The sequence below is a fragment of the Olea europaea genome, unplaced genomic scaffold, assembly GCF_002742605.1.
Source record: "Olea europaea var. sylvestris unplaced genomic scaffold, O_europaea_v1 scaffold1959, whole genome shotgun sequence".
NCBI lineage: Eukaryota > Viridiplantae > Streptophyta > Magnoliopsida > Lamiales > Oleaceae > Olea > Olea europaea.
The window spans coordinates 35905-63454 of NW_019237435.1; the positions used below are offsets into that span (position 1 = coordinate 35905).

The 27550-nt window shown below is 30.5% G+C and overlaps 1 protein-coding gene and 1 pseudogene across 3 annotated transcripts in view; both read right to left on the bottom strand.

Annotated features, from left to right (window-relative positions):
• Positions 1-527: 527 nt before the first annotated feature.
• LOC111379257 lies at positions 528-989 on the bottom strand (annotated as a pseudogene).
• Positions 990-2879: 1890 nt separating this feature from the next.
• Positions 2880-27550, bottom strand: part of LOC111379255 (copal-8-ol diphosphate hydratase, chloroplastic-like) — a 49242-nt gene continuing 24571 nt past the window's right edge. Inside the window, exons 1-16 of one of the 3 annotated variants that reach the window (XM_023002607.1) lie at positions 12732-12863; positions 12398-12515; positions 11749-11838; positions 11598-11659; positions 11186-11480; positions 10679-10865; positions 9898-10112; positions 9645-9765; positions 5271-5383; positions 4932-5158; positions 4646-4761; positions 4410-4508; positions 4021-4266; positions 3770-3881; positions 3437-3631; positions 2880-3228 (exon numbers count right to left, since the gene is read on the bottom strand). In XM_023002607.1, coding sequence (XP_022858375.1) covers positions 3001-3228; positions 3437-3631; positions 3770-3881; positions 4021-4266; positions 4410-4508; positions 4646-4761; positions 4932-5158; positions 5271-5383; positions 9645-9765; positions 9898-10112; positions 10679-10865; positions 11186-11471 — 2145 coding nt within the window. In that variant the 5' untranslated portion in view covers positions 11472-11480; positions 11598-11659; positions 11749-11838; positions 12398-12515; positions 12732-12863 and the 3' untranslated portion in view covers positions 2880-3000. Of the gene's footprint in view, positions 3229-3436; positions 3632-3769; positions 3882-4020; positions 4267-4409; positions 4509-4645; positions 4762-4931; positions 5159-5270; positions 5384-9644; positions 9766-9897; positions 10113-10678; positions 10866-11185; positions 11481-11597; positions 11660-11748; positions 11839-12397; positions 12516-12731; positions 12884-27550 lie in introns of those variants that run through there. The other 2 variants (XM_023002605.1, XM_023002606.1) reach the window with 2 other exon arrangements.

Sequence of the window (27550 nt, forward strand, 5' to 3'; positions counted from 1 at the left end):
CATACGCACTATCCCATATGTGGCCGCACAACACAGCGCCATTTTTCTTCTTCTTCTTCTTCTTTTTTTTTTAAATTTTTTATTGGTTTTTTTTTTATATGCAACATTATGTGCAATGATTCTGGAATGTACTTGTTCAAGCCCTTGTCACTATTTTAGATGATGTTTTCACATCCACGACATAATTCCCTAAATTTTGAAGTTAGATACTAATAAGTTCTAATTCTCTTAATAAAAATGGCATTCACATTAAAAAATATATAGGCATTAAAGTGATTCTTTTCGTGCTTAATGACACTAAATGAAAATCCCTCTTTTTTTATGAAGTGTTATCTCTCAAATGATCAAGGCATAATAGTGACAAAGAAAAATAAAAGGTTTAAACATTAAACATTCCAATTAGATAATATGTCTACATCTAAATTTCTAACCTTTTCTTCCACACGTGACTTCCTCATGTTAATCTTAATAAAATAATAAAAAATATAATACAATTCATAAATAATCAGTAAAATAAATTTGTACAATTACCTGTAGACGTGATCTAAGCAATCCTTAATTTGAGGAGTGAAAGAAGCGGGAAATTCCTAGCTTTTGTACTCGATCAATGGCCCAGAGTCGTGCAAACAAATCAAATGGGTAAGCAGCAGGCGCTAAAGTGTAAAGAAAGATTCACAAAGTCAGTGTTACAGCATGAAGGCTTTATTTTATCATAAAACCTAGCTTAATCTACATAGTAAATTTATTTTTTCTCTGAAAAAAAGATGAAGCTAAAATGATTGTACCTCCTCCTTGAATTCCTTGACGATATCTTCCAGATATCGGAAGCATTTTTCATCTTTAGTCTGCATAAGTGCAAATGCAGTGGAGGCTGGAGATGTTAAGAAGGATCCTAATGGTGTCTGCAACTTCAAGAGTTTTTCCCAGTCCAAATCTTGTAGTCCTTCCAGACTATACAGTAGAGTTGTTGGTACACTGTGCATGAGATCCTTCGGTATCCTATCAAATAGAATAACTATCGTGTCAAGTAGATAGTTTTCTATTTTTTCTTTTTGAACAGAAAATTACAGATACTTCAAGATTTAAATGATTATTATGGAGGCACCTCCAACTTTTTCAAAAATTGTAGAAACCTGTAGCTAAAAATTGTAGGAAAATGAAATGGGTTAACTTTGAACCCAAATTTCAGTGGGACCTCGCAAGGTGATGGACCAGAATTTTGGACTGGACAGAATCAAAGAAAGAATAATAAAAAGCTCAATTGCCCATTTAATTTTTTTTTTTAACGGGTAATAGTTTAGGGTGGGCCGACGGCGTAAATACCATACCCGTCCCACCACGAACCAAGGCATTAAAATCAAATACCATATTCACTCCACTACGCCATTGGTTCGATTTTTTTCACCACATTCGGTTCGGTTAACCGCGATTTTGGTAGTTTGAATTGCCATTCCTAATTCTGTAATAATGTATAAAAAGGAGATGACTGTACGTGTGGCAACTTTGTAATTTGTCCATAAAATTTTACATTTTCTCGTAGATTAATTTGATATTGAAATGTTACCACTTCGCTATTGTACTCTATCCAAGCCACCGCTTGAATTAAGAAGTCTCGTTCTTAACTTCACGCCATAGCTTGATCGAAAGATGGGATCATAACTAAAGTTTAATTAATTTTTTTTTTTTTTTAAATTGTTCAAAGGCTCGAAGAAAACCTTTGCTTTAAGATTATCATTGAAGCATCACGTCTTGTCCTCTTTTCACGAAGTCGGCCTCTTAATTTCTACCTTGATTTCTTACCTTACTTATAGGTAAAGTAATCATAAAAAATAATAAATTAATTCTTACCTAATGATCTACAATAAAAATGGTCCGAATAAAAAATCTATATGATGATATAAAGTCTGAAATATACGAGTTGTACTTATATGTCACGAAATCAGACCATGATATACAAGGAAACAAAGTAAAAATCGCAGTTCAAATATTCTGGACGAATCTGCTTACCATCCGTGTCAGTGGAGACTTGTTACAACTAGTCCAATCATAACTTGTGGACTTATCTCAATGTTGGAAAATTAAAATAACAATATCAATTAAGAAAGCCAATATATAAGATATATAAAAATATTCCAAGCACATTTTTCCAACACATCAACTTGATTCATATAAGTTCATCTTCTCCTTGATAAGCCGATCAAGACCTCGAGAGATTAGAGCCTGACATTGTTATCTTATAAACGTGTTTTCCAAAAAAGCCATTTGCAATCTTAGAGTTAATACTCCAGTGGGGAAAACATTGTTTTCATACGGTATTAATTTTGAGACACCTTACCCATAATTCTCTCCCTACATTTCTTCCTTTCCTTTTATATTTCTGAAATTTCCCTTTTAGATTTGTCCTTATTTATTTTTGAATAATATTATTTACTGTGACTCATGATCATCATCTTAATTATAGGTATATGAATCTCTTTTAGATCACAAATCAATGAATATCGCTTATTTGCTTTCTAGACTTTCGAAGATCATGGTTCTAGAAAAATAGCACCAATCTATTCTTAGTAGACTTGTTCACAAGTCCGTGATATTAATAAGTTTAGACCATCCATGAAAATCCCAAGTTTTTTTTTTTCAATGTTAATTTCATATAGTACAATTTTACTTTGAACATTAACTTGCAAATGCTAATCTGTGCAAAACATCTATCAATTTTTAGTAAGACACTTTGAATTTATTTTTTTAGCTAAATTAGGAATTTCACTGGTTGAAATTATTTTTTCAACCTATTCAAATTCAACCCCGTCTAGTTGTCTATTAAATTAAACTTACATGTGTAGATGTAGAATTAGGGTGGAAAACACAAGTAAATTAAAACGAAAGAAAATATTAGAAATTACATTTCCGAGACTTTATTTATTACTGCAAGTAATACAACTTACAAAAAAGATAACACTTTTTTCTAACTAATTTTCATACATAGATTTGCCAATCACTATGTCACACACTTTCAAAAATTACCTTGGAAATGTGGACACCAATGGTTTCTTGATCAAAGAAGGCCGTGTAGTAACAAGTTTTTGCAACCATTAAAAATGTTTGCTTGATATTTGAATCAATTTCATTGGTTTCTTCAAGGACTAATTGCACTAGTGCCTGCATATCAGTTTCAATTTCCTTGTATTTGATGCCGTGAGTTACTTTGTCTCTGTTTCCCATTTCATGTACCTATACATAAATTGCATCCGAATGAAATCAATACAGAATATGAATTAAGAGCTTCAGCTAAAAGCTGTCAAAGAACACTATTCTTGATGGGCAAGGTGTGGTATGAAGTTATGTCGATGTATTAACATATCGTTTTAAAAGTTTCAGTTTGTATTCGACACAAAAAAAAAAAATTAATAATAATAATATTGGCATTTATGCTATGTACCTTGTTATTTTGATATTCTTTAAGCTGATGACAGATTTTGTTTGTGAGCTTGGAGAACTTCTTGTATTCTGGATGCTGCAACATGTCCACAGAAACCATATAGCCAGCACAAGTGTTTATTGTGTGTACTAGGAGCTCAGCTTCGTCGTTGTATTCAAGATCTTCATTGTTTAGTTTCGACAACCATGTTTCCCACTACATTATATGACACAAAAGTGGGTCATCATTTATAAAAATTATTTCGGTGTGAGGTCTTTCAAAACTATGAATCAAATATGGGCAAAGCAAACGATCATGTTGAATACAAATTTTAGGAGATAATAATGAACTTACAGCACAATGCTGTTTGTGGCTGGTGTCTTTGTCATGCTCTTCCAGTGTCTCTATAGAGTGTTGGTCAAGGGTTTTTAATAGAATATCAAGTATTCTTCGTCCAGTCTTATAGCTGTCCATAAGAAAAGGAAAAAAGTTAAAATATTTTTACTATAAATATAATGTCCAATTCTTTGTTGTACTTGAAACCAAAATGCTGGACTCTACTCATTTTTGTGGATTCATAAAACTTATAAGTAGCTATTAAATACCTTTTCCTTTTTCCTATGCACTTGAAGTTTTTGAATTTCGATAGTAAATCAATCCTTTCCTCCAAGGTGTTAGTTTCTCTAGTGAAATAAAATGTCATTAGCCTAATAATAATTTGAGACTTAGCCCATGCAAGTCTCACATTTGACCTCTCTGGCTCAACTATATTTGCAGCTGCCAAGAAATAGGCAAGAAGAAGGTCCTTTTTACTTATCCCAAGTTCTTGCAATTTGAAATTTACATACCACCTGCACAATAAATAACAGCTAATATTAAATTGCTTATGTTCATATATATTTGCAACTTCAAATAAAACAAAATTATTACCCTCGAACCTACTTATTTACTTATAAGTAAATTTTTAAGCAGATCGAGCGAAAAGGGTGCTTACTCTTCCAAAAAATACCATTCTCTTTGATGTTGTGCCTGACATCTATTAAAATCCAATTTTGCAAGCTCAAGATACTTATTGTTGCTGATATCAGGCATCCTACGAATAGATTCAAAAAACATGTCTTATTCAAAAGTAATTATAATTATAACAAACAATTAAAAAAATATATAAAAATGAAAACTGTAATAAATTAAACCATTTCTAAATTAAAAATTACGAAAAAATTAAATAACCTGTACAATGTCTTGCTAATCCATATATCATCTTCACCACCATAATGTTCTATATAATATTTAGCCTCCACACGAGGTAGGCTGGCATACCACGGCATTTCCAATCCTTTCCTTATCTGTTATTCACAACATTTTATTTATTTATTTTTGGTATTTTAGAATTACAATGGGAATATATATATATTATTTATTTATTTATTTATTTTATTATTATTATTTTTTTGGGGAAAAAATCAGAATTGAAAAATTATTATGGTCACTTTTATAGTAATATTTCGATAGTTACCTCATCAGGAAGATGCTTTGATATTACCCATTTATCTAGAAATTTATTGGATGCTAGTCTTTCTTGTAAAAAACTGCATGAGAATTCTCTAGCTTCTTCTAGAATTTTTTCTCTTGGAAATTGAACTTGTGAGGCTCTATAGAGATTGTATATTGGGGTTGGTGACTCAATCATTTGACATGCAAAACAAGAAAACTTGTCATGGTTCTTGAACTGCTTCAACACATCTGCCAAATTAAAACAATCCAGTGCATTGGTAAGTAATCTGGTAAAAAAAAAAAATTCTTTTATAATTATTTTTAACGCTATCAAATACTGTCTAATATTTATCTTACATACCAGGCGTAGTCTTGTATCCGTGCAATCTTAGGAGCCTGAACCCCATGGATGACCCATCAACATCAGAAAATCTTGCGAATCTTCCAGCAAAGATTCCATCTTCTGTCCAATATCTGTATTTAAAATAATTCCCAAATTAGAATTGGATTACTAATAGTTTATTCTCGTACTAGTTCTATCCATTCTAAATCTCATCCATGATCCATCTACCTTTTTGTAGTTTTAATTATAATATGAAGACAAATTTTTAAGAAGAATAACTGAAATTATATTCGTTTGTTCGTGAGACGAATCAATATTGTTTATATGTTGAACAAAACATGGAAAATGGGAGAAGAGAACAAATGTAGCAACAAGAGCACAAAAAACTGGAAATAAGATTTGAAAGTATAGTCGTTGTTCTCAAACTATAATTGTCTCCTTTTGAATTGCTTTTAGTGCTAAAAGGGACTCACAGCAAATGGTTTGTAGGATTGAATGAGCATTTAGAAGAAAACATTTAAATGCTTTTATTTTTTTTTTTTCAAAGAACTTGAAAAACACACAAAAAAGAAATATGTAAATGAATTTAATCAAAGACACTATTTAATGATTCTAAGTTGGTGATTTGTTGTGTACATAGGCTCGCAGGCCCATGTGCACACATGATTCATGAGTTTTCGCCTCGACTTTTGCTGAGACAAGTCATGTGCACATATAGCTCTATCCCATACATGCACGTGTTCAAATGGCCCATCACCATTTTTCCATTGCTTTTTCATTTCTCGTCGATTTACCTTTTCCTTTAATATATATCCAATTCTCTCATCCATATAGTTCTTGAACAAAAAGTATATAGATTACATATATAAACTATTAACACACGTGTTTGAAGTCTTAGGATTGATTTCCACTTGTAGAACAAAATGTATTGTTCTAACCTTATTCTTCTCATTTTTCTCTACTAAATAAAGTGAAATGAATTGAGAATTTATTTAATCCGGTCCTAATGTGTTTTCTTTTCATGTTATTTTGCTTCTTGGAGGCCCATTAGATTCATCTACATCTTTAGGAGATGTTATCTCTTGTGTTCCGCTAGAGTTAAGAATCTCTCTATGAGTTTTCCTTAAGTCATTATCTGAATATAGTGAATTCTCAAAATATTTCACGTCATTTCATTCAATTATCACATTGCTCTTCAAATTTAGTAATATATAGTATTTACTATTACATATCCAACAAAAACACTTTTTATGCCTCCTGGACCTAACTTGATCCTTTTAGGGTCCGTGTTTTTACATTAAGTAAGATACCCCACACTTTTAAAATATCCAGCATTTGATTTTCTTCTTTTCCACGACTCATAAGGAGTTTTCTTTATGAATTTTGAAGAAAATCTATTTATGATTCTACATGCACTCAATAATACTTTACCCTATAAGTTAAATGACAACTTAATATAAGTTAACATGGCACATATCATTTCAACCAATGTTCTATTTTTTCTTTCAGCCAAATCATTTTGTTCGAGTATCCTTGGACAGAATATTAATGTATTATACCTTGTTGTTAACAAAATTAATTAAAATCATTATAAAAATATTCACAATTCTATAACTTCTAAGCATTTTTATTTTCTTGGTCAAGTGATGTACAACTTCTTTTTTATAAGTTTTAAATATATCAAAAGCTTCATATTTATGTTTCATTAAATAAACATGTGTATATCTAGAATAATCGTAAATAAATGTAATGAAATACATATTTCATTCTCTAATTAACTTGTCATTCAATTCACATATATTTAAATGAATAAGTTCTAAAATTTGTAAAATCCTATTCCCATTACGGTGATGCTTATTTATCATTTTAGATTTTGTACAAGTTTTACATTTATAAGCGTCATTCACATTATAAGCAATCATGTCATATTTAAGCATTCTTTTTATAGTACTAACACCCATGTGACATAATCTAGCATCTCATAATGTAAAAGAATCAAGCATGCAACTTCTTTTTCTTTTTTAATTATTATTATTAATATTGTTAATGGTACATAATTTGACTATTTCTTCACAAGAATAGCCTTTTTCCAGCAAATTTTTCATTTCGGGATATACAAGTTTTTTAAATTAATAAACACCCTTGATGCCCATTTTCCCAAAATATTTTCACTCACCAAGTTCCTGTTCATGGTAGGAACTTGTAATATATGTGTTAACTATTTTATTGTAAGTGAAGATAATATCAATATTTTCTTTCCCAACCACTTAAAGTGGCCTTCATTATCGAATTATATTTCTTTTTCACATTCAACTCGTGATAAATCTTGAAAAATGACTTATCATATGATACATGAATAGTTCACATGTATCATATATATCACAAATCAGGAATTTTACCCTTGATAGTAGTGAATATGCTCACGGTAATCACAATATTATCTCTGTCAATGGAGTTTATATTGCCTCCATTCTTATTTTGTTTTCATTATCGACAATCTTTTGCACAAAGTGTTAGAGGTTTCCCATACATGAAACAATCACCTTTGGGCTTTTTCTTGAACTTTTTGTTATCCTGGTTAAAAGATTTTTTATTATTTTATTTATTAGATGACTCAATCTTTTCTAAGGTATTAGCTTTTGAAGTACGTACATAAAAATTTTCACTTTTATGTCTTGCACTCGATTCTTCCTTAGCCTGGAGATTGTTTGAACTTGTCCCAAAGAATAATCTTTTTTCAATATCATTTCCAAATTCTTGGGAGTTTTGCAATGATTGTTCTCACTTGAAAGAATTCAGAAGTTCTATTTTCACCACCTTCAATTTGTTAACAAGCACTTGTAATTCGTGCACTTCGAGAAGTAGGAAATGTTCTCTAGAAATTTAGAGTCAAAATACCTTGATATTAGGATTTTCTTCGTACATTCCTTCTTGACTTTGTATTTATTTACCAATGCATCCCAAATCTCTTCACCGAAGTTGTGATGGTGAAAAATCTTATAATTTATCTGAAAGTGCATTGAGAATGTGACCCTACAAATTAATTCACCCTCTTAGCATACAACATTTGAGTCTCCAATCTATTGATTCTGATAGTAGTACCAAGTCCGAATCAAGAATATAGAAGATTTTCAATGTTGTTAGAATGAACTTTAATTTGTCTTGTTGTTGGGTAAAGTTTGTTCCATCAAATCGATCCAAACTTACAAGATCTTGATTCATGAGTTTGATGGTGACCACGGTTGTCTCATTATCCATGAATGTCATTTGATATTGTTGATCAAAATATGGAAGGATGGGAGAAGAGTACAAATGTAGCAGCAAGAACACCGAAAACTGGACATGAGACTTGGGAACGTAATCATTGTCCTAAGAAAAACAGTTTGTCTTCTGTCAAAGAAGCATGTTTAACACAGCCTAGCATAAAGGCATTCGAGCCGTGTTGGAACTTTAGTTGCGTGTTGACCATCTACTTTCAATTCATGTTGTGGTGTACATATGATAGAGGTGGTGTGGTGATTGACCTCAATTTTAATGGTTATCCCCAAGGTTCAATGAAACAAATGAAGCTATGATCGTACTTGGATAGCAATTCCTTTTCTCCATCGAAAAAGCTTCATTCCAAATCACAAGAGAGCCTCTTTTTTAATGTTTTTTTTTTCCATTTTCATGCAATGCAATAGGTCCACACGATATTTGTTCCCTTTAGAATTTATTTTAATGATTAAATGGACTCACGAAAAATGGATTGTAGGATTTAACAAGCTTTAAAGAAGAAAACACTTAAGAATTTGTGTTTTTCTTCCAAGAACTTGAAGAACACAAAAAGAGTTTGAATATGTAAAAGAATTTGATTAAAGCCAATATATAATGATTTTAAGTTGATGACTTTTTGTGTATATAATTGAAATCCATTACCTATATATAGATTTCAATTTATATCTCATGAAACAAAGCCAATAATTCACGAAGCATCAGATTGTTTTCATGAAAAGTCACCAAAAAACAAACTTGGCAGGCTTTCAGGCCCATGCACGCGCATGGTTCATGGGTTTTTCTTCGATTTTTGTTAAGATGAGCATGCGCACTATACCATGTGTGTGGCCAAACAGCACAGCGCCATTTTTCTTCTTTTTTTGATTTCTTATTGGTTTTCTTTTAAATGCAACATTATGTCCAATGATTCTTGGATTTACTTGTTCGAGCCCTTGTCACTATTTTAGATGATGTTTTCATATCCAAGACATAATTCCCTAAATTTTGCAGTTAGATACTAATAAGTTCTAATTCTCTTAATAAAAATAGCATTCACATTAAAAGTATATAGGCATTAAAGTGATTCATTTCATGCTTAATGACACTAAATGAAAATCCCTAAATTTGTATAATTACCTGTAGACGTGATCTAAGCAATCCTTAATTTGAGGAGTGAAGAAGCGGGAAATTCCTAGCCTTTGTACTCGATCAATGGCCCAGAGTCGTGCAAACAAATCAAATGGGTAAGCAGCAGGCGCTAAAGTGTAAAGAAAGATTCACAAAGTCAATGTTACAGCATGAAGGCTTTATTTTATCATAAAACCTAGCTTAATATACATAGTAAATTTATTTTTTCTCTGAAAAAAAGATGGAGCTAAAATGATTGTACCTCCTCCTTGAAATTCCTTGACGATATCTTCCAGATATCGGAAGCATTTTTCATCTTTAGTCTGTATAAGTGCAAATGCAGTGGAGGCTGGAGATGTTAAGAAGGATCCTAATGGTGTCTGCAACTTCAAGAGTTTTTCCCAGTCCAAATCTTGTAGTCCTTCCAGACTATACAGTAGAGTTGTTGGTACATTGTGCATGAGATCCTTTGGTATCCTATCAAATAGAATAACTATCGTGTCAAGTAGATAGTTTTCTATTTTTTCTTTTTGAACAGAAAATTACAGATACTTCAAGATTTAAATGATTATTATGGAGGCACCTCCAACTTTTTCAAAAATTGTAGAAACCTGTAGCTAAAAATTGTTGGAAAATGAAATGGGTTAACTTTGAACCCAAATTTCAGTGGGACCCCGCAAGGTGATGGACCAGAATTTTGGACTGGACAGAATCATAGAAAGAATAATGAAAAGCTCAATTGCCTATTTAATTATTTTTTTAACGGGTAATCAATTCGGGGTGAGGCGACGGCGTAAATACCATACCCGTCACACTACGAATCGAGGCATTAAAATCAAACACCATATTCACTCCACTGCGCCATTGGTTCGATTTTTTTTTACCACATTCGATTCGATTAACCGCGATTTTGATAGTTCGAATTGATATTCATAATTCAGTAATAATGTATAAAAAGGAGATGAATGTACGTGTGGCAACTTTGTAATTTGTCCATAAAATTTTACATTTTCTCGTAGATTAATTTGATATTGAAATGTTACCTTTTCAACTTTCTGTCTCTTGCTGCATAAATCTCCTTCATGATCGGAGCATCAAAAGGAATGTTGTCAATGCCCAAGTTTTGGGCTTTTTGGAGAAGCGCCGGAAATACAACTTCAAATCCGCAGAGCATATGATCCTCATTTTCATCTTGAAGTTTATGTATGTTTTCCTTGATAAATGTTATTCCTAAAACAAAAACACTACGACGTGTCAAGTATATATATTTCTTTGATCACTGTCCTATTATGCAATTCAATTTTTTTATTATTATTTTATTTTATTTTTATTTTTTTGCAGAATTTGTATCACCTCTAACATTTTAAGTTTTTAAATATGGCATTTTAATATGGAATCAAAGTTAGATTTGCCGTCGTCCATTTATGAATTGTGCACACGTCAAACTTTCTAATTAAAAAATGAGTCCAATTTGCATGTGAGTTAGTATTTTAAAATTATAAAATTTTATAAATAATGTCTTTCCCTAAGTAAGAGCCACAATATCAAACCTTTTGCACTCTTATCGGGATGAATGTTCCATGTTCTTAGTGCAACTACACATGCTATAGTGTTGAGGAGACGATCATATGATAAGAATACGAGCTCATCACCCCATGAACCATCAGATAGTTGATGATCTGCAATCCATCGAAGACTTCCGGGAAACTGGGGCCTATCATCTCCATCAAGAGCCGGAACGAGAGCAACCCATGCTGTGTCATAGGGCGAGACTTTCATTCGTCCTTCTCCTATGGTACCCAGCATTTCTCTAATACATTCAATTTGATCTTGCATCTCATTTGCCTTCACAAAAAACACATTAAATCATAAAACATCCAGATGGTGAAGCTTTTTCTGGTAAAAAAGTTTTAAAATCTAAGACTACAATGAATATAAACTAAAAGTTTTATATTATAACACCTTAACGGCTTCCTCTTCCAAGCCATCTTTTTCGAGTACTTGTGATGGATTAATATCTCTATCTGTAATCAAGGATGAATATTCTGTTGACATTTGGATACAAAAATATTGGCTTCTCTTTCAAATAATTATTCATCTCAAATTTACATACCTCGACTTGCAACGTTGAGCAAGTGTTTATCATGGATATTGTGATTTAAGCTATGTACTTGTATATCGATTGTCCCAGACAGGAAATGTCCTACAGCATATATTTAAAAAATATTAATTAGATAGTTAAATGAGTCACATATGTTTGAGAAAAAATATCACAAAAATAGTAGAAATTTTATACCGTCTCACGAAAACAAAGAAAATATCGAATTTGTAGAGTTACAAATAACTATCAATGGAAAGATTCTACACTAATTAAACAATTAATTATAAATAAATAAAAGATTCTATATTTTAACGTGTACGAAAATTAAAATTTCCCCGCCAAGGGGAATTCATAAAATAATTTGCTTGTGGAAGGAGAAAGTTCGACTGGTTTAGAAAAGTATGAACAAATACAGACAAATTAGTTATAGATTTTATGAAACGAATAATGTTAATTGAACCTGTGAATAATGTTATTTATTATTATGATGATGGAACATTGGTGTTGTAACAGTTTATGTGGAATAAAGGGATTGCACAGATCTATTTTTATGAGAGAGGGGGAGGAGAAGAGGTATCAGGAGAGAGAGAAATAAAATGGATAATGGATTGTCACATCATCAATGTTCTATCATCATGATGATAAATAGCATTACTTCGACCTGTTCGTGATAGTTTCTCCCGCCATCACAGGGGTCCAGTTGGCCCCCTGTCATTAATCATGTTGGCCTGTTAATGTAGCATAACTCTTCTGAAACTTTGCTTTTCTGTATTGATTTTCTATAACAGTCAAATAAATAGTCTGTCAATATACAATTATCGGAAGAAAAACTCATCATATGACCCTGGAAAAACCTTCGAGCAAAAGCTACGAAAACAACAATTGATGCTTGTATGAAGAAAAAAAGTATTAAAAATAAGATTTCAAAGCTAAATCACCATTTATGCTTGAATGAAAAGAGTAAGAGGAATAAGAATAATGGAAGAAAGTTTTACTTGTGACATGTTGCAGTGGCAGAGTTTGCTGTATTGGAGACGACAATTTTATATGAGACACCAGTGAAGAATAAGCGAGCTGGTGACTAAAAAGAGCCTGCATTTTGTATAAATTGTGTCTGAAGAAGGAAAGAAATCCAGGAGAGTGGAACTTGTTTTGGGTTCAGAGTTTCCCTTATTTATAATGCACAAGGATGAAGGATGTCTTTGGCTTTTATTTGATTATTTTAGTTGGTTGATTTGTTTCATTAAACGTTCTGCATGAGAAAAAAAAATAAATAATTTTTAGAATACGTCTATCGGCCTATGCATATTTTATTTCATTACATTCCATTTTTCTCTCTTATTTTCAATAACACAAACTTTCATAAAATAATATTACACGTAAATCAAAAAAATTTCCTTCTTTTTCAACTACTTATTTTTAAAAAAATATTATTCCACCTATTTTCATTTCCATAAAAGGGGGAGGGGGGGGGGGTTCAAACGAGAGCTAAATTATTAAGAGTAGAAAAGCTATCGTTAAAAATATGCATTCTAAATAAGAACTATTTGTGTCCTTTGCCCTACAGGAATGGTTTAGACTATTTGAAGTTTTTTACAACTGGAAAAATTGTAATCATAGTCATTATTTTTCGAATAGGTTGAGTAGCATATGCATAATATTAGGTCTTTTTATTTAATCGTTAACTTGGAAGTTCTACCCAAGGATACAAAAAGTTGCTAAGCTAGTTATTATTAGCGCCTGTTTGATTGGTTCAAATTCTATGGAAAATGGAATTCGAATTCCAGCTTTTTCCAATTTTGTGCATTTGATATGTTTTATTTTTTATGGAATTGTATTTTCTTGCTTGTATTGGGAATTGGTATTTTCTTGGTTTTATGGTGGGAATTGGTTTTTCGATTACTGTAACATTTTTTTTTTGTTGGCTAAGTTAACAAATTATAAAAATTATTGTAAAAAAATATTTCCCTTTAATTGACAATTTTTATAGAAAACAAAGTCAAACGAATACTAAAAGATAGATGATTTTCTTAAAAAAAATTTTTTTTGCAATGGAAATAAATTTCATCCCCAACACCAGTAAATTCTATCTCTTTAATTGACAATTTTCATGTAAAATAAAGTTAAACGAACAACAAAAACACTTTTTATTTCAACATTTTTCACGTGAAAAATTATACCAATCAAACACAATAATTTACAATTTTCAAGAAAATAATTTTTAGACAATTCAATTTCTTGAAATTTATTTTCAATTCAATTCAATTCTATTTTATTTTTACAATTAAACGGATCATTAGTAGATTTTAGAGTTGATTGATTAGCAATTAGCATTTGTAGGTTCTTATGTCATTTTGTTGACTATCACAAACTCCTAGAAAATATTGCCTAGTGCTGACAAAGTTGACTGAGATAACCATTTTTTCGTTTTCTTTTATTTCTTTTTCAAATATGAAAAGGATGTATCATCGACTGGATTAAATGCATGGGAAGGAGTCTACGTGTGTGCGCGCATCGGTACCCATATCAAAATGGTTATAAGGGCTTTTAATTTCAAAAAGTATATTATGAAATAGTGATTGATGTTGAAATTTATGATTAAAAAAAATTTATTTAGATATAATACTATTTTAATAAAGAATATGTGGTTGAAAATGAGTACTTAAAAAAAATATTATAGAATAGTTTGCCTAGTGCTGACAAAGTTGACTGAGATAACCATTTTTTCGTTTTCTTCCATTTCTTTTTCAAATATGAAAAGGATGTATCATCGACTGGATTAAATGCATGGGAAGGAGTCTATGTGTGTGCGCGCATCGGTACCCATATCAAAATGGTTATAAGGGCTTTTAATTTCAAAAAGTATATTATGAAATAGTGATTGATATTGAAATATATGATAAAAAAAAATTATTTAGATGCAATACTATTTTAATAAAGAATATGTGGTTGAAAATGAGTATTTAAAAAATATATTATAGAATAGTTGACAAACAAAGACTAAAGAACTATACGTAAAGTTCTGGTCACTTCAGCAGTGGAAATTTTTATTCTATCCAATACGGACAAGAGATCATTTTCATTCAAACGAAAATTTATAATTTATTAATTACTAATAATAGATAATTTTTCCTGTGAATTAAAGCATGCCAATTTGCAGGGTTTTTCTTTGTTGTTTTTCACTCCACTCTTTAGATTTGTTGTTTGTACAGTTTGTCATAAGACATTAAAGTACGGGTTTTGTATATTGACTAAATAGGATAGAATTGAGGAACGTAAAAATAAACACCACGATAAAGATCAACACACAAAAAAATATTTGATTTGACAGACTAGCAATTTAACATCTGATTATTTTGAGCACCTGGCAAGAAGGTATATCATAAAAAGTTAGGTAATATTTATTTTAACGTCACGGAATAAAATATATTTGTACTGAAAATAATATTATTAAGTCTTTAACAGTATATTTTAAAGAGCCAACCTATTTAAGAGGGGAAAACTAAAACCCTTGTATTTTGAATATTATTTTCTTAATTAATTGTATTTTCCTAGAAAATATCCTAGTTTTAAATTCTTTATATTAATGATAAAAGGATATTACATATTTACATTTGACAAGGGTATAAAGGAGGGGTAGGTACATGATTGCTCACTAAACTTTACGTAAGGTTTTCAAGAGGTCATTAAATTTCAAAAAAATTCTCATTAGTCACTGGACATTACATATATAAGACATCTTCTTACATTTTGTAAAGCTCAATGACTCATGGGGAATCTTTTGAAGTTTAATAACCCCTTAATACCTTACACAAAGTTCAATGACTAATCAGGTAATTTATCAATCTTTATATATCTTTTAGTTGTTTTCTTTCTCTTCTCTATATTCCCACCCTACAATTTTATTCTCTCTTGCATCTTCAAACTTAGAAAAAAGGACAGTCTTTAACCTGTGGTTAACTGACATGGTTGTTTGTTAACCTCTCTAAGATTAAAGGGACAATAGAAGTCCATGCAGTCAACTATTTTGGAAGAGAACCCATTTGGCATTAATCACATAATAGTCTTCATCTTTGAAATTATACATATCTTCAACTAAGAATCTAATAAATTTATGCTTTTTATTCAAGTGTATCCCGATGAAAAGACGATTGAAGCTGAAACAGCCCATGTAATTGTCCTTTGCTGCCTCTTTAGTTTTAGAGATGTCAACAAATAACCTTATCGGTTATCCCAAATAAAATGGTATTCTTTTTTCTAAGTTTGACGATATTAAAGAGAATAATATTATGGGATATAAGTACAACAAAAGAAAAAGAAAAGGCTAAAAAAAACAAAGATTGCTTAATTACTGGATTGTTCACTAAACTTTGCTAGTTTTCAGGGAGTCACCGAATTTCAAAAGTTGTGATGAATGGAATTACATTTTCTAAAGTTCAGTGACTAACGTAAAAACTTTTGATGTTATTAGTGATAAATGGGATTACATTTTGTAAAGTTCGGTGATTAATATGGAAACTTTTGAAATTCAATGAACTCCTAAAAACCTTTCGCAAAGTTCAGTGATCGACAGTGGTGAATGTAGCTATTGGCCAGTTAGGGCGGCCGCCCTAGCTAGCTTCGCCGGAACCACCGGCCGTCGGGAGTGGTTTGTTTTCAGATTTAGTTAGCTGTTGGCTGTTGGGTCGCAATTGCAGTTTCAGATTTTGTGTTAGGCCTCTATTTTTTTCTTTTTTTAATCAAGTCCAAATTAAAAAAGCCCAAATGAGCATTCTCCATATAACGCACAACCAGATTCTTCCCTAAAAATTAGTCCACTACCACCAACAGAGGGCAGATCACAGACGACAGAGCACCAGCGACCAGCAGGCAGCAAGCTTTCCTTTCCAGAATCAATCTCGTTTCCAATTTCCTTCCCTTTAAAACCGATAGCCAGAGCCCAGAGAGATCAGAGAAGAGGTAAGAGCAAACCCTTTGTGAGTTCTTTTCCAATTCCTTCTCAGCTTCTCGTTATTAACATGTAACTGATGCAAGTAAATTTTTAGCTTAGCCAAACATGCATGACTAAAGCTGTCGATAAAAAAGTGGATGTACTTGCTTATATTTTGTTAAGAATTAGTGAAATCATCTCTTTGTTAGGTTTCCAATTGTGACCAAGTTTGGTTGAAAAATCTTTTGTTAATTATTGAATTTTCGTAGTCTATATTTTCAGTTGGATGGCAGTGGTTTTGGTTTGCTTTTACAAATTGAATTCGGACTATTTTACAGAATTTCACTAACTGGCATTAAGATGTGCGAAAAATTGGCAGTCTTTCATTTGTGTCGTATCTAATAATTTTGTTGCTTCTAATACTTCAAGCATTTATTTGTTTTTGACTTGTTTGAGTATTCAAATTGACATAGATGGCCAACCTACCAACTATAGATGTAACAGCTTTGACTAATTTTCTAGTGTTTGATTTTTTTAATACACTGCTCTCTAACTCTTGGGGATTTTTTGGTTGAATTGTTGATTTTTTAATCGACTGTAATTGAAAATTAAATTGGGGCATTTTGTAGATTACGAAACGATTTTTTCAATCGAAACGAAAGTCTATACCTAATTCTCCTAGTTCTAGTTGTGCTTCTAGTCCTGCCGTTGCCTCTAGCCGAGCACTCGAGTTGTTAAAAAAAACATAAAGAAGTCTCGAACTTAATCCAATATGGATGATCTTGTATCTGATCCAGGAAAATGCCCCCATCGAGTCATATGATCCTAATATCAGAGATGATGTTAGGATGACATATTTGAAAAAAGGTCATTGTCAACCACATGGACATGACTTTCCAAGAAGACGGATAGAAAATGATAATAGGTATTTTCGAAAAGAATAGTTTTCTGAATTTTAATGGTTGGAGTACAGTATAGAAAATGATGCGGCTTATTGTTTGCATTGCTATTTGTTTAAACATGATAGAGGGGATCAATGGGGTGGACATATTTTCACTAAGATCGACTTTAGGGATTGGAAGCACAAAAATACATTGAAAGATCATGTCAGGCTCGTTGATAGTGCTCATAATCAAGCTTTTGCAAAGTGTACCAATTTGATGAATTAAAAGCAAAGTATCTCCTATGTTATTTCTAGCCAAACTAGTAGTCAACAAAAAAATTATAGAACAAGGTTGACTGCGGTGCTAAACTATACTAGATTTCTCTTGATGCAAGGATTACCATCTCGTGGTCATGATTAATTGAAATAGTCTCTTAATAAAGGAAATGTAATTGAGCTACTAAATTGGTATGCAGCTCGTCATAAGAAAATTAATGAAGTACTATTTAGTAATGCTCCTAGGAATGAACAAATGACTTCACCAAGCATCCATAAGGATTTGGTTAATTATTGTGCTGTAGAGACGACAAGGTCTATGATCAATGAGATGGATGATTCTTTGTTTTCAAATTTTTTTTTGATGAGTCTCGTGATAATTCTATAAAAGAACAAATGACAGTTGTTTTGATGTTTGTTGACAAAAGTGGGGAAGTGAATGAGCGTTTGTTGGGCATTTCCCATATCGCTGATACTTGTACCTAATCACTCAAGGATACCATTGATGCAATGTTTTCTACGCATGAGTTGAGCATATCTAGTCTAAGAGATCAAGGTTACGATGGAGCAAGCAATATGTCAGGTGAGTCCAACGGTTTAAAAGCTTTAATTTTAAGAGAGAACCCATGTGCTATGTATGTTCATTGCTTTGCTCACCAGCTTCAGTTGACAGTTGTTTCTGTGGCACATAGGAATGTTATGCTTAGTGATTTATTTAACATGCTTGCTAGTATTGTGAATTTGGTTGGTGCATCATTTAAACGTGTAAATGCTCTTCGAACAAGTTATCATTTGGAATTCTGAAGAGGCTTAATATTGAGGGACTTTCTAGTGGAACGATCAGTTTCAAGAAATGAGTTTGGCACGCCCAGGTGATACTAGATGGGGCTCACATCTAAAGACAATTACTCGCTTTATTAGTATGTTTAATGTGATCATAGATGTTCTTGAGAATATATCAGAAGACGGCATAAGTTTAGAGCAAAAATCAATAGCCGTAAGACAGATGGACACTATGCAAGATTTTCCATTTGTGTTTAGTCTCCATTCTATGTTTGAAAAATTCTTACAATTACAAACGACCTTTCACAAACCTTACAGAAAAATGATTAGGATATTCATAATGCTATGAGGTTATTGAAATTGTGTAAGTACGCATTGCAGAACATGAGAAGTGATATTGTAGTATTGAAAAGTCGACCTAGGCGTGCAACTCAACAGGTGACTTATTATCATCGTTCTTATGTTGATTAGTATTGTTATGTGATAAATTCAATCTTGCAAGAGTTGAATGATCGTTTTCCAGAAACAACTACTGAGTTTTTTACTTGCATTTTGTGTTTAAGTCCAAGAGATTTCTTTGCAGCTTTTGATGTATGTAAATTGGCACGTCTTGCTCAGTTATATTCTTTGGATTTCAATAGTGAAGAGCTTTTATTACTTAGACCACAACTTGACAAGTTTTTTATGCTCGTGAAAATGGACGAAACTTTCTTCAACCTCAAAAGCATAGCTTATGTAGCTCAGGAGTTGGAAGTTGGTTGAAACTAGAAGTTCTTGTTATTTTCCATTGATTTATAGGCTGATCACATTGGTTTTAATATTACATGTGGCGACTACATAATGGGAGATGAATCTAATCAAGAATGATCTGTGCAACAAAATGGGAGATGAATTGTTGAATGACAATTTGGTGGTTTACATGAAGAAATGTCTTTTTTATAAAACTTGAGAATAAACGTTTTCAAAATATGAGACCTCGTAGAATTTAGTTATCTAAGTTTACAATTACAGAGTAAGGTTGTATTGTATATTTTTTTAGCATTTTGGGTTGTATTGAACTATATTTTCATATATATATAATTTCTACATTTTAGTGCATTTACATATATATTGAATAATTTTTAATATTATTTAATCAAATTTTAATAAACGATTGGCCGCCGATCGGACCGAGCTTTTATGATTGTTGATTGTCGACAGTCAACAGTCAAAGTCAACCTCCGCTCTAACTAAACGTTGATGCTGGATTCGCCACTGGTCATCAGTTAAATAATTATCCCGTATAAGGGAAGATAAAGGAGGGATTAAAGCATAAAAGAAGTAAGGCGTACCAATCCTAATCCAAATGCAAACCTTATCTACATGTGTTCAATTGGGAGTAATACTCCATTATTTTGTTCATTTTTACAAGAAAATTTACATATAACTCATCCAAAACATGCTATTCCTATTTTATAAACTTATTAAACTAGTCGGATTGAAGCTAATCCCACCTTGTCAATCTTGTAGCCCCTCTTAATATTCTCTGTAGATCTGCATCTTGAACAAATTTGCGACATTTTTCTTTATTTCCCATTTTAGCTAACCTTTTTTTAACGCTATTACCTTCCCTCCAATTTGAGAAATCTGAACCTACATTTTTTTTGGCACTCTGATATGATTTTAAATTGTAGGATTATGTCTTAAAAGGTTAACTTCCTTAAAATTAGTAGTTCGAGTCTTTATATATTGATTGTTATTTTCATAATTAAGCGATATTGGACATAAACTACAAGTTTTTACTTTATGTCTCCTTACTAAGAGTGAGCCATACTTGCCAAAAAAGAGTGGAGCAATTTTCTTGTAATGAGTTTTTGTAATTGGTTAGTGGTCTCAATACATCTTTATCAATCACAAAGAAAGTAAATCCATTCAATATATTAAGCCAAAATAAGCCAAAATAATATATTAGAGTAACTTTGACATATCAATGCTAAATGGATCGATTATGACAATCTATATGACACATGCATTTATGACTTCTTTGATTAGTGGACTACACAACAACGACAATATTTATAAAAGAAAGATACCTCGAATTTTTTTTATTGTATTTTGATATTTTCTAATAATGTCTAGTAATGGTTTTCACCAAAAAAAAAATAATAATAATAATAAAGGGAAAAAAGGTCTAGTTCGAATGTCACAATTTTTGAAAGTACAAAATTGAAATTGCTAAGCCTTTGTTTGGATAAAAATTTATAAATACTTTATAAGTTCTATCAAATTCTAACATTAACTTCAACCCCAAATTCATAATTATTACTCCATATCCAAATATTTCACGAGACTCATACTAATTTTCTTTATAAATTATTTATAAATTTGTCAAACAGAGGCTAAGTAATGTTTTATTTTCTTAAATGCAAATTTTTTGCTAGTTAAGTATATTTATTTTGAATAATAATTTGTTAGGACCCTCATTGATACTCATTATTTATCGCTCATTTTTATCAATTTATAATTTTAACAAAATTTCTTTCCTTTTAAAAGCAGAGATACAAGATTCTTTTTATTAGATAGCCCATAAAGTATAGATATCATAATGTTGAAAAACGGAAGCCCTATATGTTGACAAGCAATTATTTGGTTTAAAATTGACAAATTCCGTTTCTCCACAACCACAAAATGAGATTTTTTTAATGACATATATAGTAATCATACACACAACAATAAATATGAATTGACTTGATGGGCTTTGCATGAAAACTCTTCTCTATGACGCTGTCCTTTGCCGACACACAAAGTTGAAGTTAACAAAGTCACTGGTTGATTATAAAGAAATCATTGTTGAACCAAATATTACTTTACATGGTATCTGAAAGCAGAAATATATATCTTAAGTTTCGTCTCAACTCAATTATGTAAATTATGGACATTGAATAATTAGTAAGACCAGAACCGGCCTTTGTAAGAGAGCATAGTAATTTCATTTATTACTAATTTAGCTATAGTAATAAGTTCCTGATTCATTGTCTAATAGATCTATGAGGTATTTTAGTGTATTATATAATGAATCAGAATACCCATTATTATTTGGTGATCGAATTTCAAAATCTTATGGGAGAAGAAAGTCATACGATTAGCTATAATGTCTGCGTGCGTGTATTCATTTCGTAGTTGATAAAGAAGATGAGTCCTTGATTATGTTTTTCTCTTGCATAAAATCGATTTATTTTACTTCAAAGTTGAAGTGCTAATTTAAGAAACTTGTTTGCTAATATATTATTCTATTGTGATATTGACATTTTAAGAACAACCTCCATGATACATGGAACCTTGGTTATAAATACCAAGTCGGATCAGTTTTTTATCTTGATATAACTACAATAGTCTTGGTTGAAATTTCTTTTAGTAATAGATTCGTTTTTAACTAGTATAGAGATTTGATGGTTCAATATGATATCAAAATACATAATAATCTTAAATTTCAATCTCACTGCCATATGTAAATGTACGAATTTATCAAGCTTTTGATAATGATTATGATGATGATGATAATAATAATATATGTATATGCGGTTATGTTAACTAAATAAAAATAAATATATAAATATGTTTCTTATTAACAATTTAAATTTATAGATGACGTTGTTCAACCATTCTAAATGATAATTTGATAATCCAATCCAGGCTGAGTAACCAAGGGCCAGGCTAACTGAAGTGGGCAATTTTCACTTGTTTCATTTCCAAACAGTAGACTATGCGTAATTTTTTTAACCAAAAATTAAAAATGTATTACTTGATAATTTCTCAAATGATGCAAGTATAACACAATCAATCTTTCTTATACAAATGATCGATATTTTTAACAACATGAAATTTAACATTTCACAAAGTATTTCAAAATAAAAGGTTTAAAATAAACATTCTGCCCATGTCCAATCAATATAATTAGCCAACAATCAAGTGATCTCCTCCAAAGATTGATCAATTAGAGTTTCTCTTGATTTTACTAATGTTTTAGTTATGTAAATTCTTGAGAGGAAATAGTCTTATATTTAATTCACTCATTACACTGTCGTCTAATGGGTAAAAAATGGTTATTTGACTAAATTAAGCCTTTGTTTATCAACCATTCTACCGCATTACTTTTTCTGCAGTACTCATTTTCAATCAAAAATTCTTCATTAAAATAATATTACACTTAAATCAAAAACTTTTTTTTTCCTTTTTTAACACATATTTCAACATCAATCACAATTCCATAATACACTTTTTGAAATTAAAGGGACACAAACAAGCCATAAAAAAGGTCCTTTGACTAAATTAAATTATCTTTTGATAGCATACTGTAATAGTGATTTGATGGAGAATGTATAGTTAAAAAATAAGAAAATGTTTTGAATTTACGTGTAATATTATTTTATTGAAGAATGTGTGGTTGAAAATGAGAGAGAAAAAATGCATTTTGAAAATAATGGGAATCAAACGGGGGCTAAATTATTATTGCCTTATTGTCACGCAGAGCTTGACTTTCGAAGGTGCCTTCACAATTGCATTGAATTCCTACTATATAAAATATTATCCATTAATTTTATTTCGAAGTTCAAATGCTGCTTTTAGTCATTTGGTGCATGCTTTTATTCCAAAATTTTCAAATATATTATTCCTGGTGATAAATATGCAAATATAGTTTACTTGTGCAGCCATTTTAGACAAAATATTCTAGGTAAGAAGAGCAATGTTATGCAACATTATCGTTTATGATTATGATCAGTTTAGTTGATAATAGATTTTCGAACTTATTGTCTAAATACATTGGACAATGAATTAAACGTCCACGACCTAAGCTTGTAACCATTGCCACGTGATCAATATCTTTATTCAATAAACAATATTTAGTATTGAATAATGTAATGCATCATCAGAATATTGCTCAACATTAGTTTTAGTGGCAATTGAGCACACCCCCTCACAGTTTATGACTATATAAAAATACAGCTGATCACACAAATTGGTGATCATAAGGAATAAAAAATCGTTATGATCATCACTACCAATCTAAATGGCAATGACCCCTGATTTATTATTATGAAAACTAGTAAACGATTGAAATGGACATAAAGTTTGGGTCTTGTTTCGGTTGCCACTTATCTTTAATTTATTCTATAAAGGTCACTCAACTTTATATTTTGTATCAAATTGGTGTTATGCTTTTTTTCGTTATTAATGTTTTCTTTCATTCTGAAATTTGTTTCAAATTAGTCACTTCACCTATGTCCCTCAAATATATCGATGAAAATTTGTAATGTGTCAAATTGATATAGAGTCTATTTGTACAAACATTTTAACATATCAAAGTCGTCGGATTCATAGTGTTGTTTTGATTTAGTCACTAATTTCTTTTATATCATTTTAAATGAGTCATCAAGTTTTCAATATGTTTTTAAGTTAATCATTTCAATCATATTCGTCAATTACTAACGAAAATATTGATGTGCCAAATTTACGTGATATCTATCTATAGAAGCTTGTTCATAGATCGAAATCTCATGATTAGAGTGAAGTCTTTGCTTAATAGCAAAAACCGAATAACGATAATTTTAACAAAATTAAATTGAAAATTTGAGTTATAAATGAAGTATTTCAAACGGAAAAGATTAAATAATTATTCCTCCCATGTCTATTGTATACAATTAGCCACCATTGGGGTGTTTTGTCCAATTATTGGTCAATAAAAATTAGTCGTGATTTTATCAATATATTTTGAAATATAACATTATGTTTTCATTATTGTTTAGGGGAGAAAATTCTTAAATTTCGCTGCATATTGTCATCAAGTAGATAAAAAGTGATTTTCCGGAGCTATCATGAGTAATTTGTTGCAAGCTATTTATATTTCAAATATTCTAATATATTATTCTTCGTCATAGATATTGTTCTCTAATCAATCTACAATATATTAAAAGTGAGGATTGAAGAGAAACTTTTGATTATCAATTTTATCCTTACATATTTAGTTATAGGTCCAATATACGCTTATTTATCCTTGTATCTTCTATTTTTCATTTTACCCTTACATTTTATGTTTAGGTCAATGAGATCATTAAAATTAAATTTATTTCAACTAAGTTTAATTATTATTAAAATTAAAATTATTAATTTTTTTAAAATAAAGTCAATTAATTTCCACCAAACACTATTATTAATCGTTATCAGTATATGATTAAGAAATCATATATTCCTTTGACTTCAAAGTTCAAATGCTGATTTAATCATTTTGTTGAATGCTTTATATTAGATTCTTCGTAAATATATAATGGAGAGAATTACACAGACAATTCTCATGTATTTGACAATGAGAATCACAATAATATTATATATTTTTAAAACTTACAGAAACCTTCTTATAGACAAAAATAAATTTTATTTTCAAAATTTTGAAATAAATATAATTTCATTTTTATCTTTGGTGCAGATTTAAAACTTTTTTAGCCAGTTTGTGTTTTCTTATTCTTACTTTGAATAAGAACATTAGTGTATTTTTTACTTAATTTTTCCCTCGTTTGCTCAAAGAAACATGGTAATAAGAAAGATTACTTTATTGTATTTTTGATATTATGATAAAAATAACTAAACTTTCAAAAGCTAACACAAGGACTACAAAATTGATTGCATGCCAACCAAAAAAAAAATAACTCGAAAAGAGGTATGAAAGAAAAGTCATTATTCACCAATTTGTCGAACCACCGCCAAGACTTGAAGGAGATAACCACAAGAATGATGAATAAGGCCAAAACAAGAATCTCAAACATGTTTAGTAACCAGACTTATTCATTTTAAGGATAGACCATGTTTTTCTCCACTCAAAGACGAAGGAGAAAAAGATTGATTAAATCGGAACGCTGCCACACAAGGAGGCTAAGGCAATTTAATGAAAAATAATAGGGATTTTCTTCCAAGCAATGGGTATCAATGCCAGAATCACCAATCTGAAAACAACCAAGGAAAGAAACAAAATCCAGATTAAGCCAAAAAAAAAATAAAAATCTAAAGATGATTCAAGTCCAACAAACCCAATTAAATTCATCCGCTATTAGTGTGGCTGAATGATGAAACCATCAAATTGCAAAATCAAACCAAAATTGCTTTTTGGAAACAGTTGGTCTGAATCCTCGTGGATCCGTTAATATTTTTGTTTAAATCGAACCAAACTGTTTTGAAGTGATTTGGTTTAGATTTCAATCTTTACAAACCGCCAAACCGTTTACCAAAAAAATTGAAAATAAATTAATTTAAATTTTATCCAACCCAATTAAAACTAAACACGTCCATATTAGACATAACACCATGAAGCTCAATACCTAAATAAACAATTATCCATCCCAATAATTAATTAAATCATACCCTGATACCCATTAGTCATCCCAAATGTAAATGCAAAACTCTCAAATTAAGTTGATTGCCCTGATACCCATTACTCATCCCAAATGTAAATGCAAAACTCTCAAATTAAGTTGATTGTTGAACTATATTCATCGACTGATATTATAATTCAAACTTACATATTTCTTTTCTTTCTAATAATATTTTTCTCGAATTTTGGCTAATTTTTCGGGTCAGATTATCCAATTTTTCTTTTTTCTTTTTTTGGTGTTTTTGATAGTTTGTTGTTTTATTCTAATTTGTACCTAGCTCCCTTAAATTTTAGTAGACATCATCGTTTTATCTATTTGCGTCTCAATTTGTTGGGTAGGTAGCTCAATTAATTATTTACAATTTAACTTAATTTCTAGATTTTACTATTAATTGCAAATTGATTTAGTGATTACTTAAATGATTGTTCTGAAGATTTGATCAATAAGCTTTTTGACATATTACTTTGATGAAAATTTAATGCAAATAGATACAAGATTGTTCCCCAAATTACTAAAAATGTGTTAGCTATTCAATATCCACAATGGTTTCCAAGTTCACATTCACTATTAGTGGTCGAATTCTTGATTCCTTTAGGAGTTCGTTGAGTACAAATATGGTTGAGGTGGTGACTTGCCCTAAAATTTGGTTGTATAGTAATACATAACCTATAATGATTTGCAAAGTTTTGGATGAGGTAGAAACATTAAAAAATTTACAAAAAATTATAGAATGTATTGTTGTATTTGATCTTTTTATTTATTAGTTGTTTTATATCATTTAATTATAATTAATGAATTTATGTACAATATTTTTATTTTTATAGAGGGAATAAATTATGTTTTTACGATTTCAAATGTTGCACCATTAGTATCGACTAAGAGATTAAAAATATTTCTATCATGTTGTTGTATTATAATGTTTAAAATTATAGAACTTTAATTTGTAATATTTTTAATGATACTATTTATGTTCTAACGTGAAAGTTTAGACTAATATTTCTAATTTAACTTATTCAATATATTTTTTCTTTTTTAAACCGTGGTTTTAAATTGAATCAAACCGGAAAAAAATAGTTTGAATTGGTTTGGTTTAAAATTTAAAGTAGTTTGGTTCGGTTTGGAAAATTTCAAACCACTTTAAGTGATTTGTTTTGAAAATTTGTCACAAATCGTCCAAATCAAATCGTGTTAGATACGTGTCAAAAATAGATAAATATGAGATGTCCACATGAATGAATTTTCATAAGTGCCAAATTGATTAAGACAAATAGAGAATTTAGGCAACATGAACAGCCAACGTCCAACAAAATTTGAATTAGTCTGAAACCCCCAAATTCATTAAATCAAAAGAAAAAAATATTTAGTCGGAAAAAATATATAAAACAAGGAAAAAGAACTTGACTATGCAATGATATCTAAAGAAAATAAGAAAAGTTGACTGGACGAATGGCTCAAGGTCGCTCGTCAAAGAACGGAAGCTTGGAAGTTTAATCCAAAATCAATTTAAGCCCACTCTCATACGAGTTGAAAGAATATTGAAGT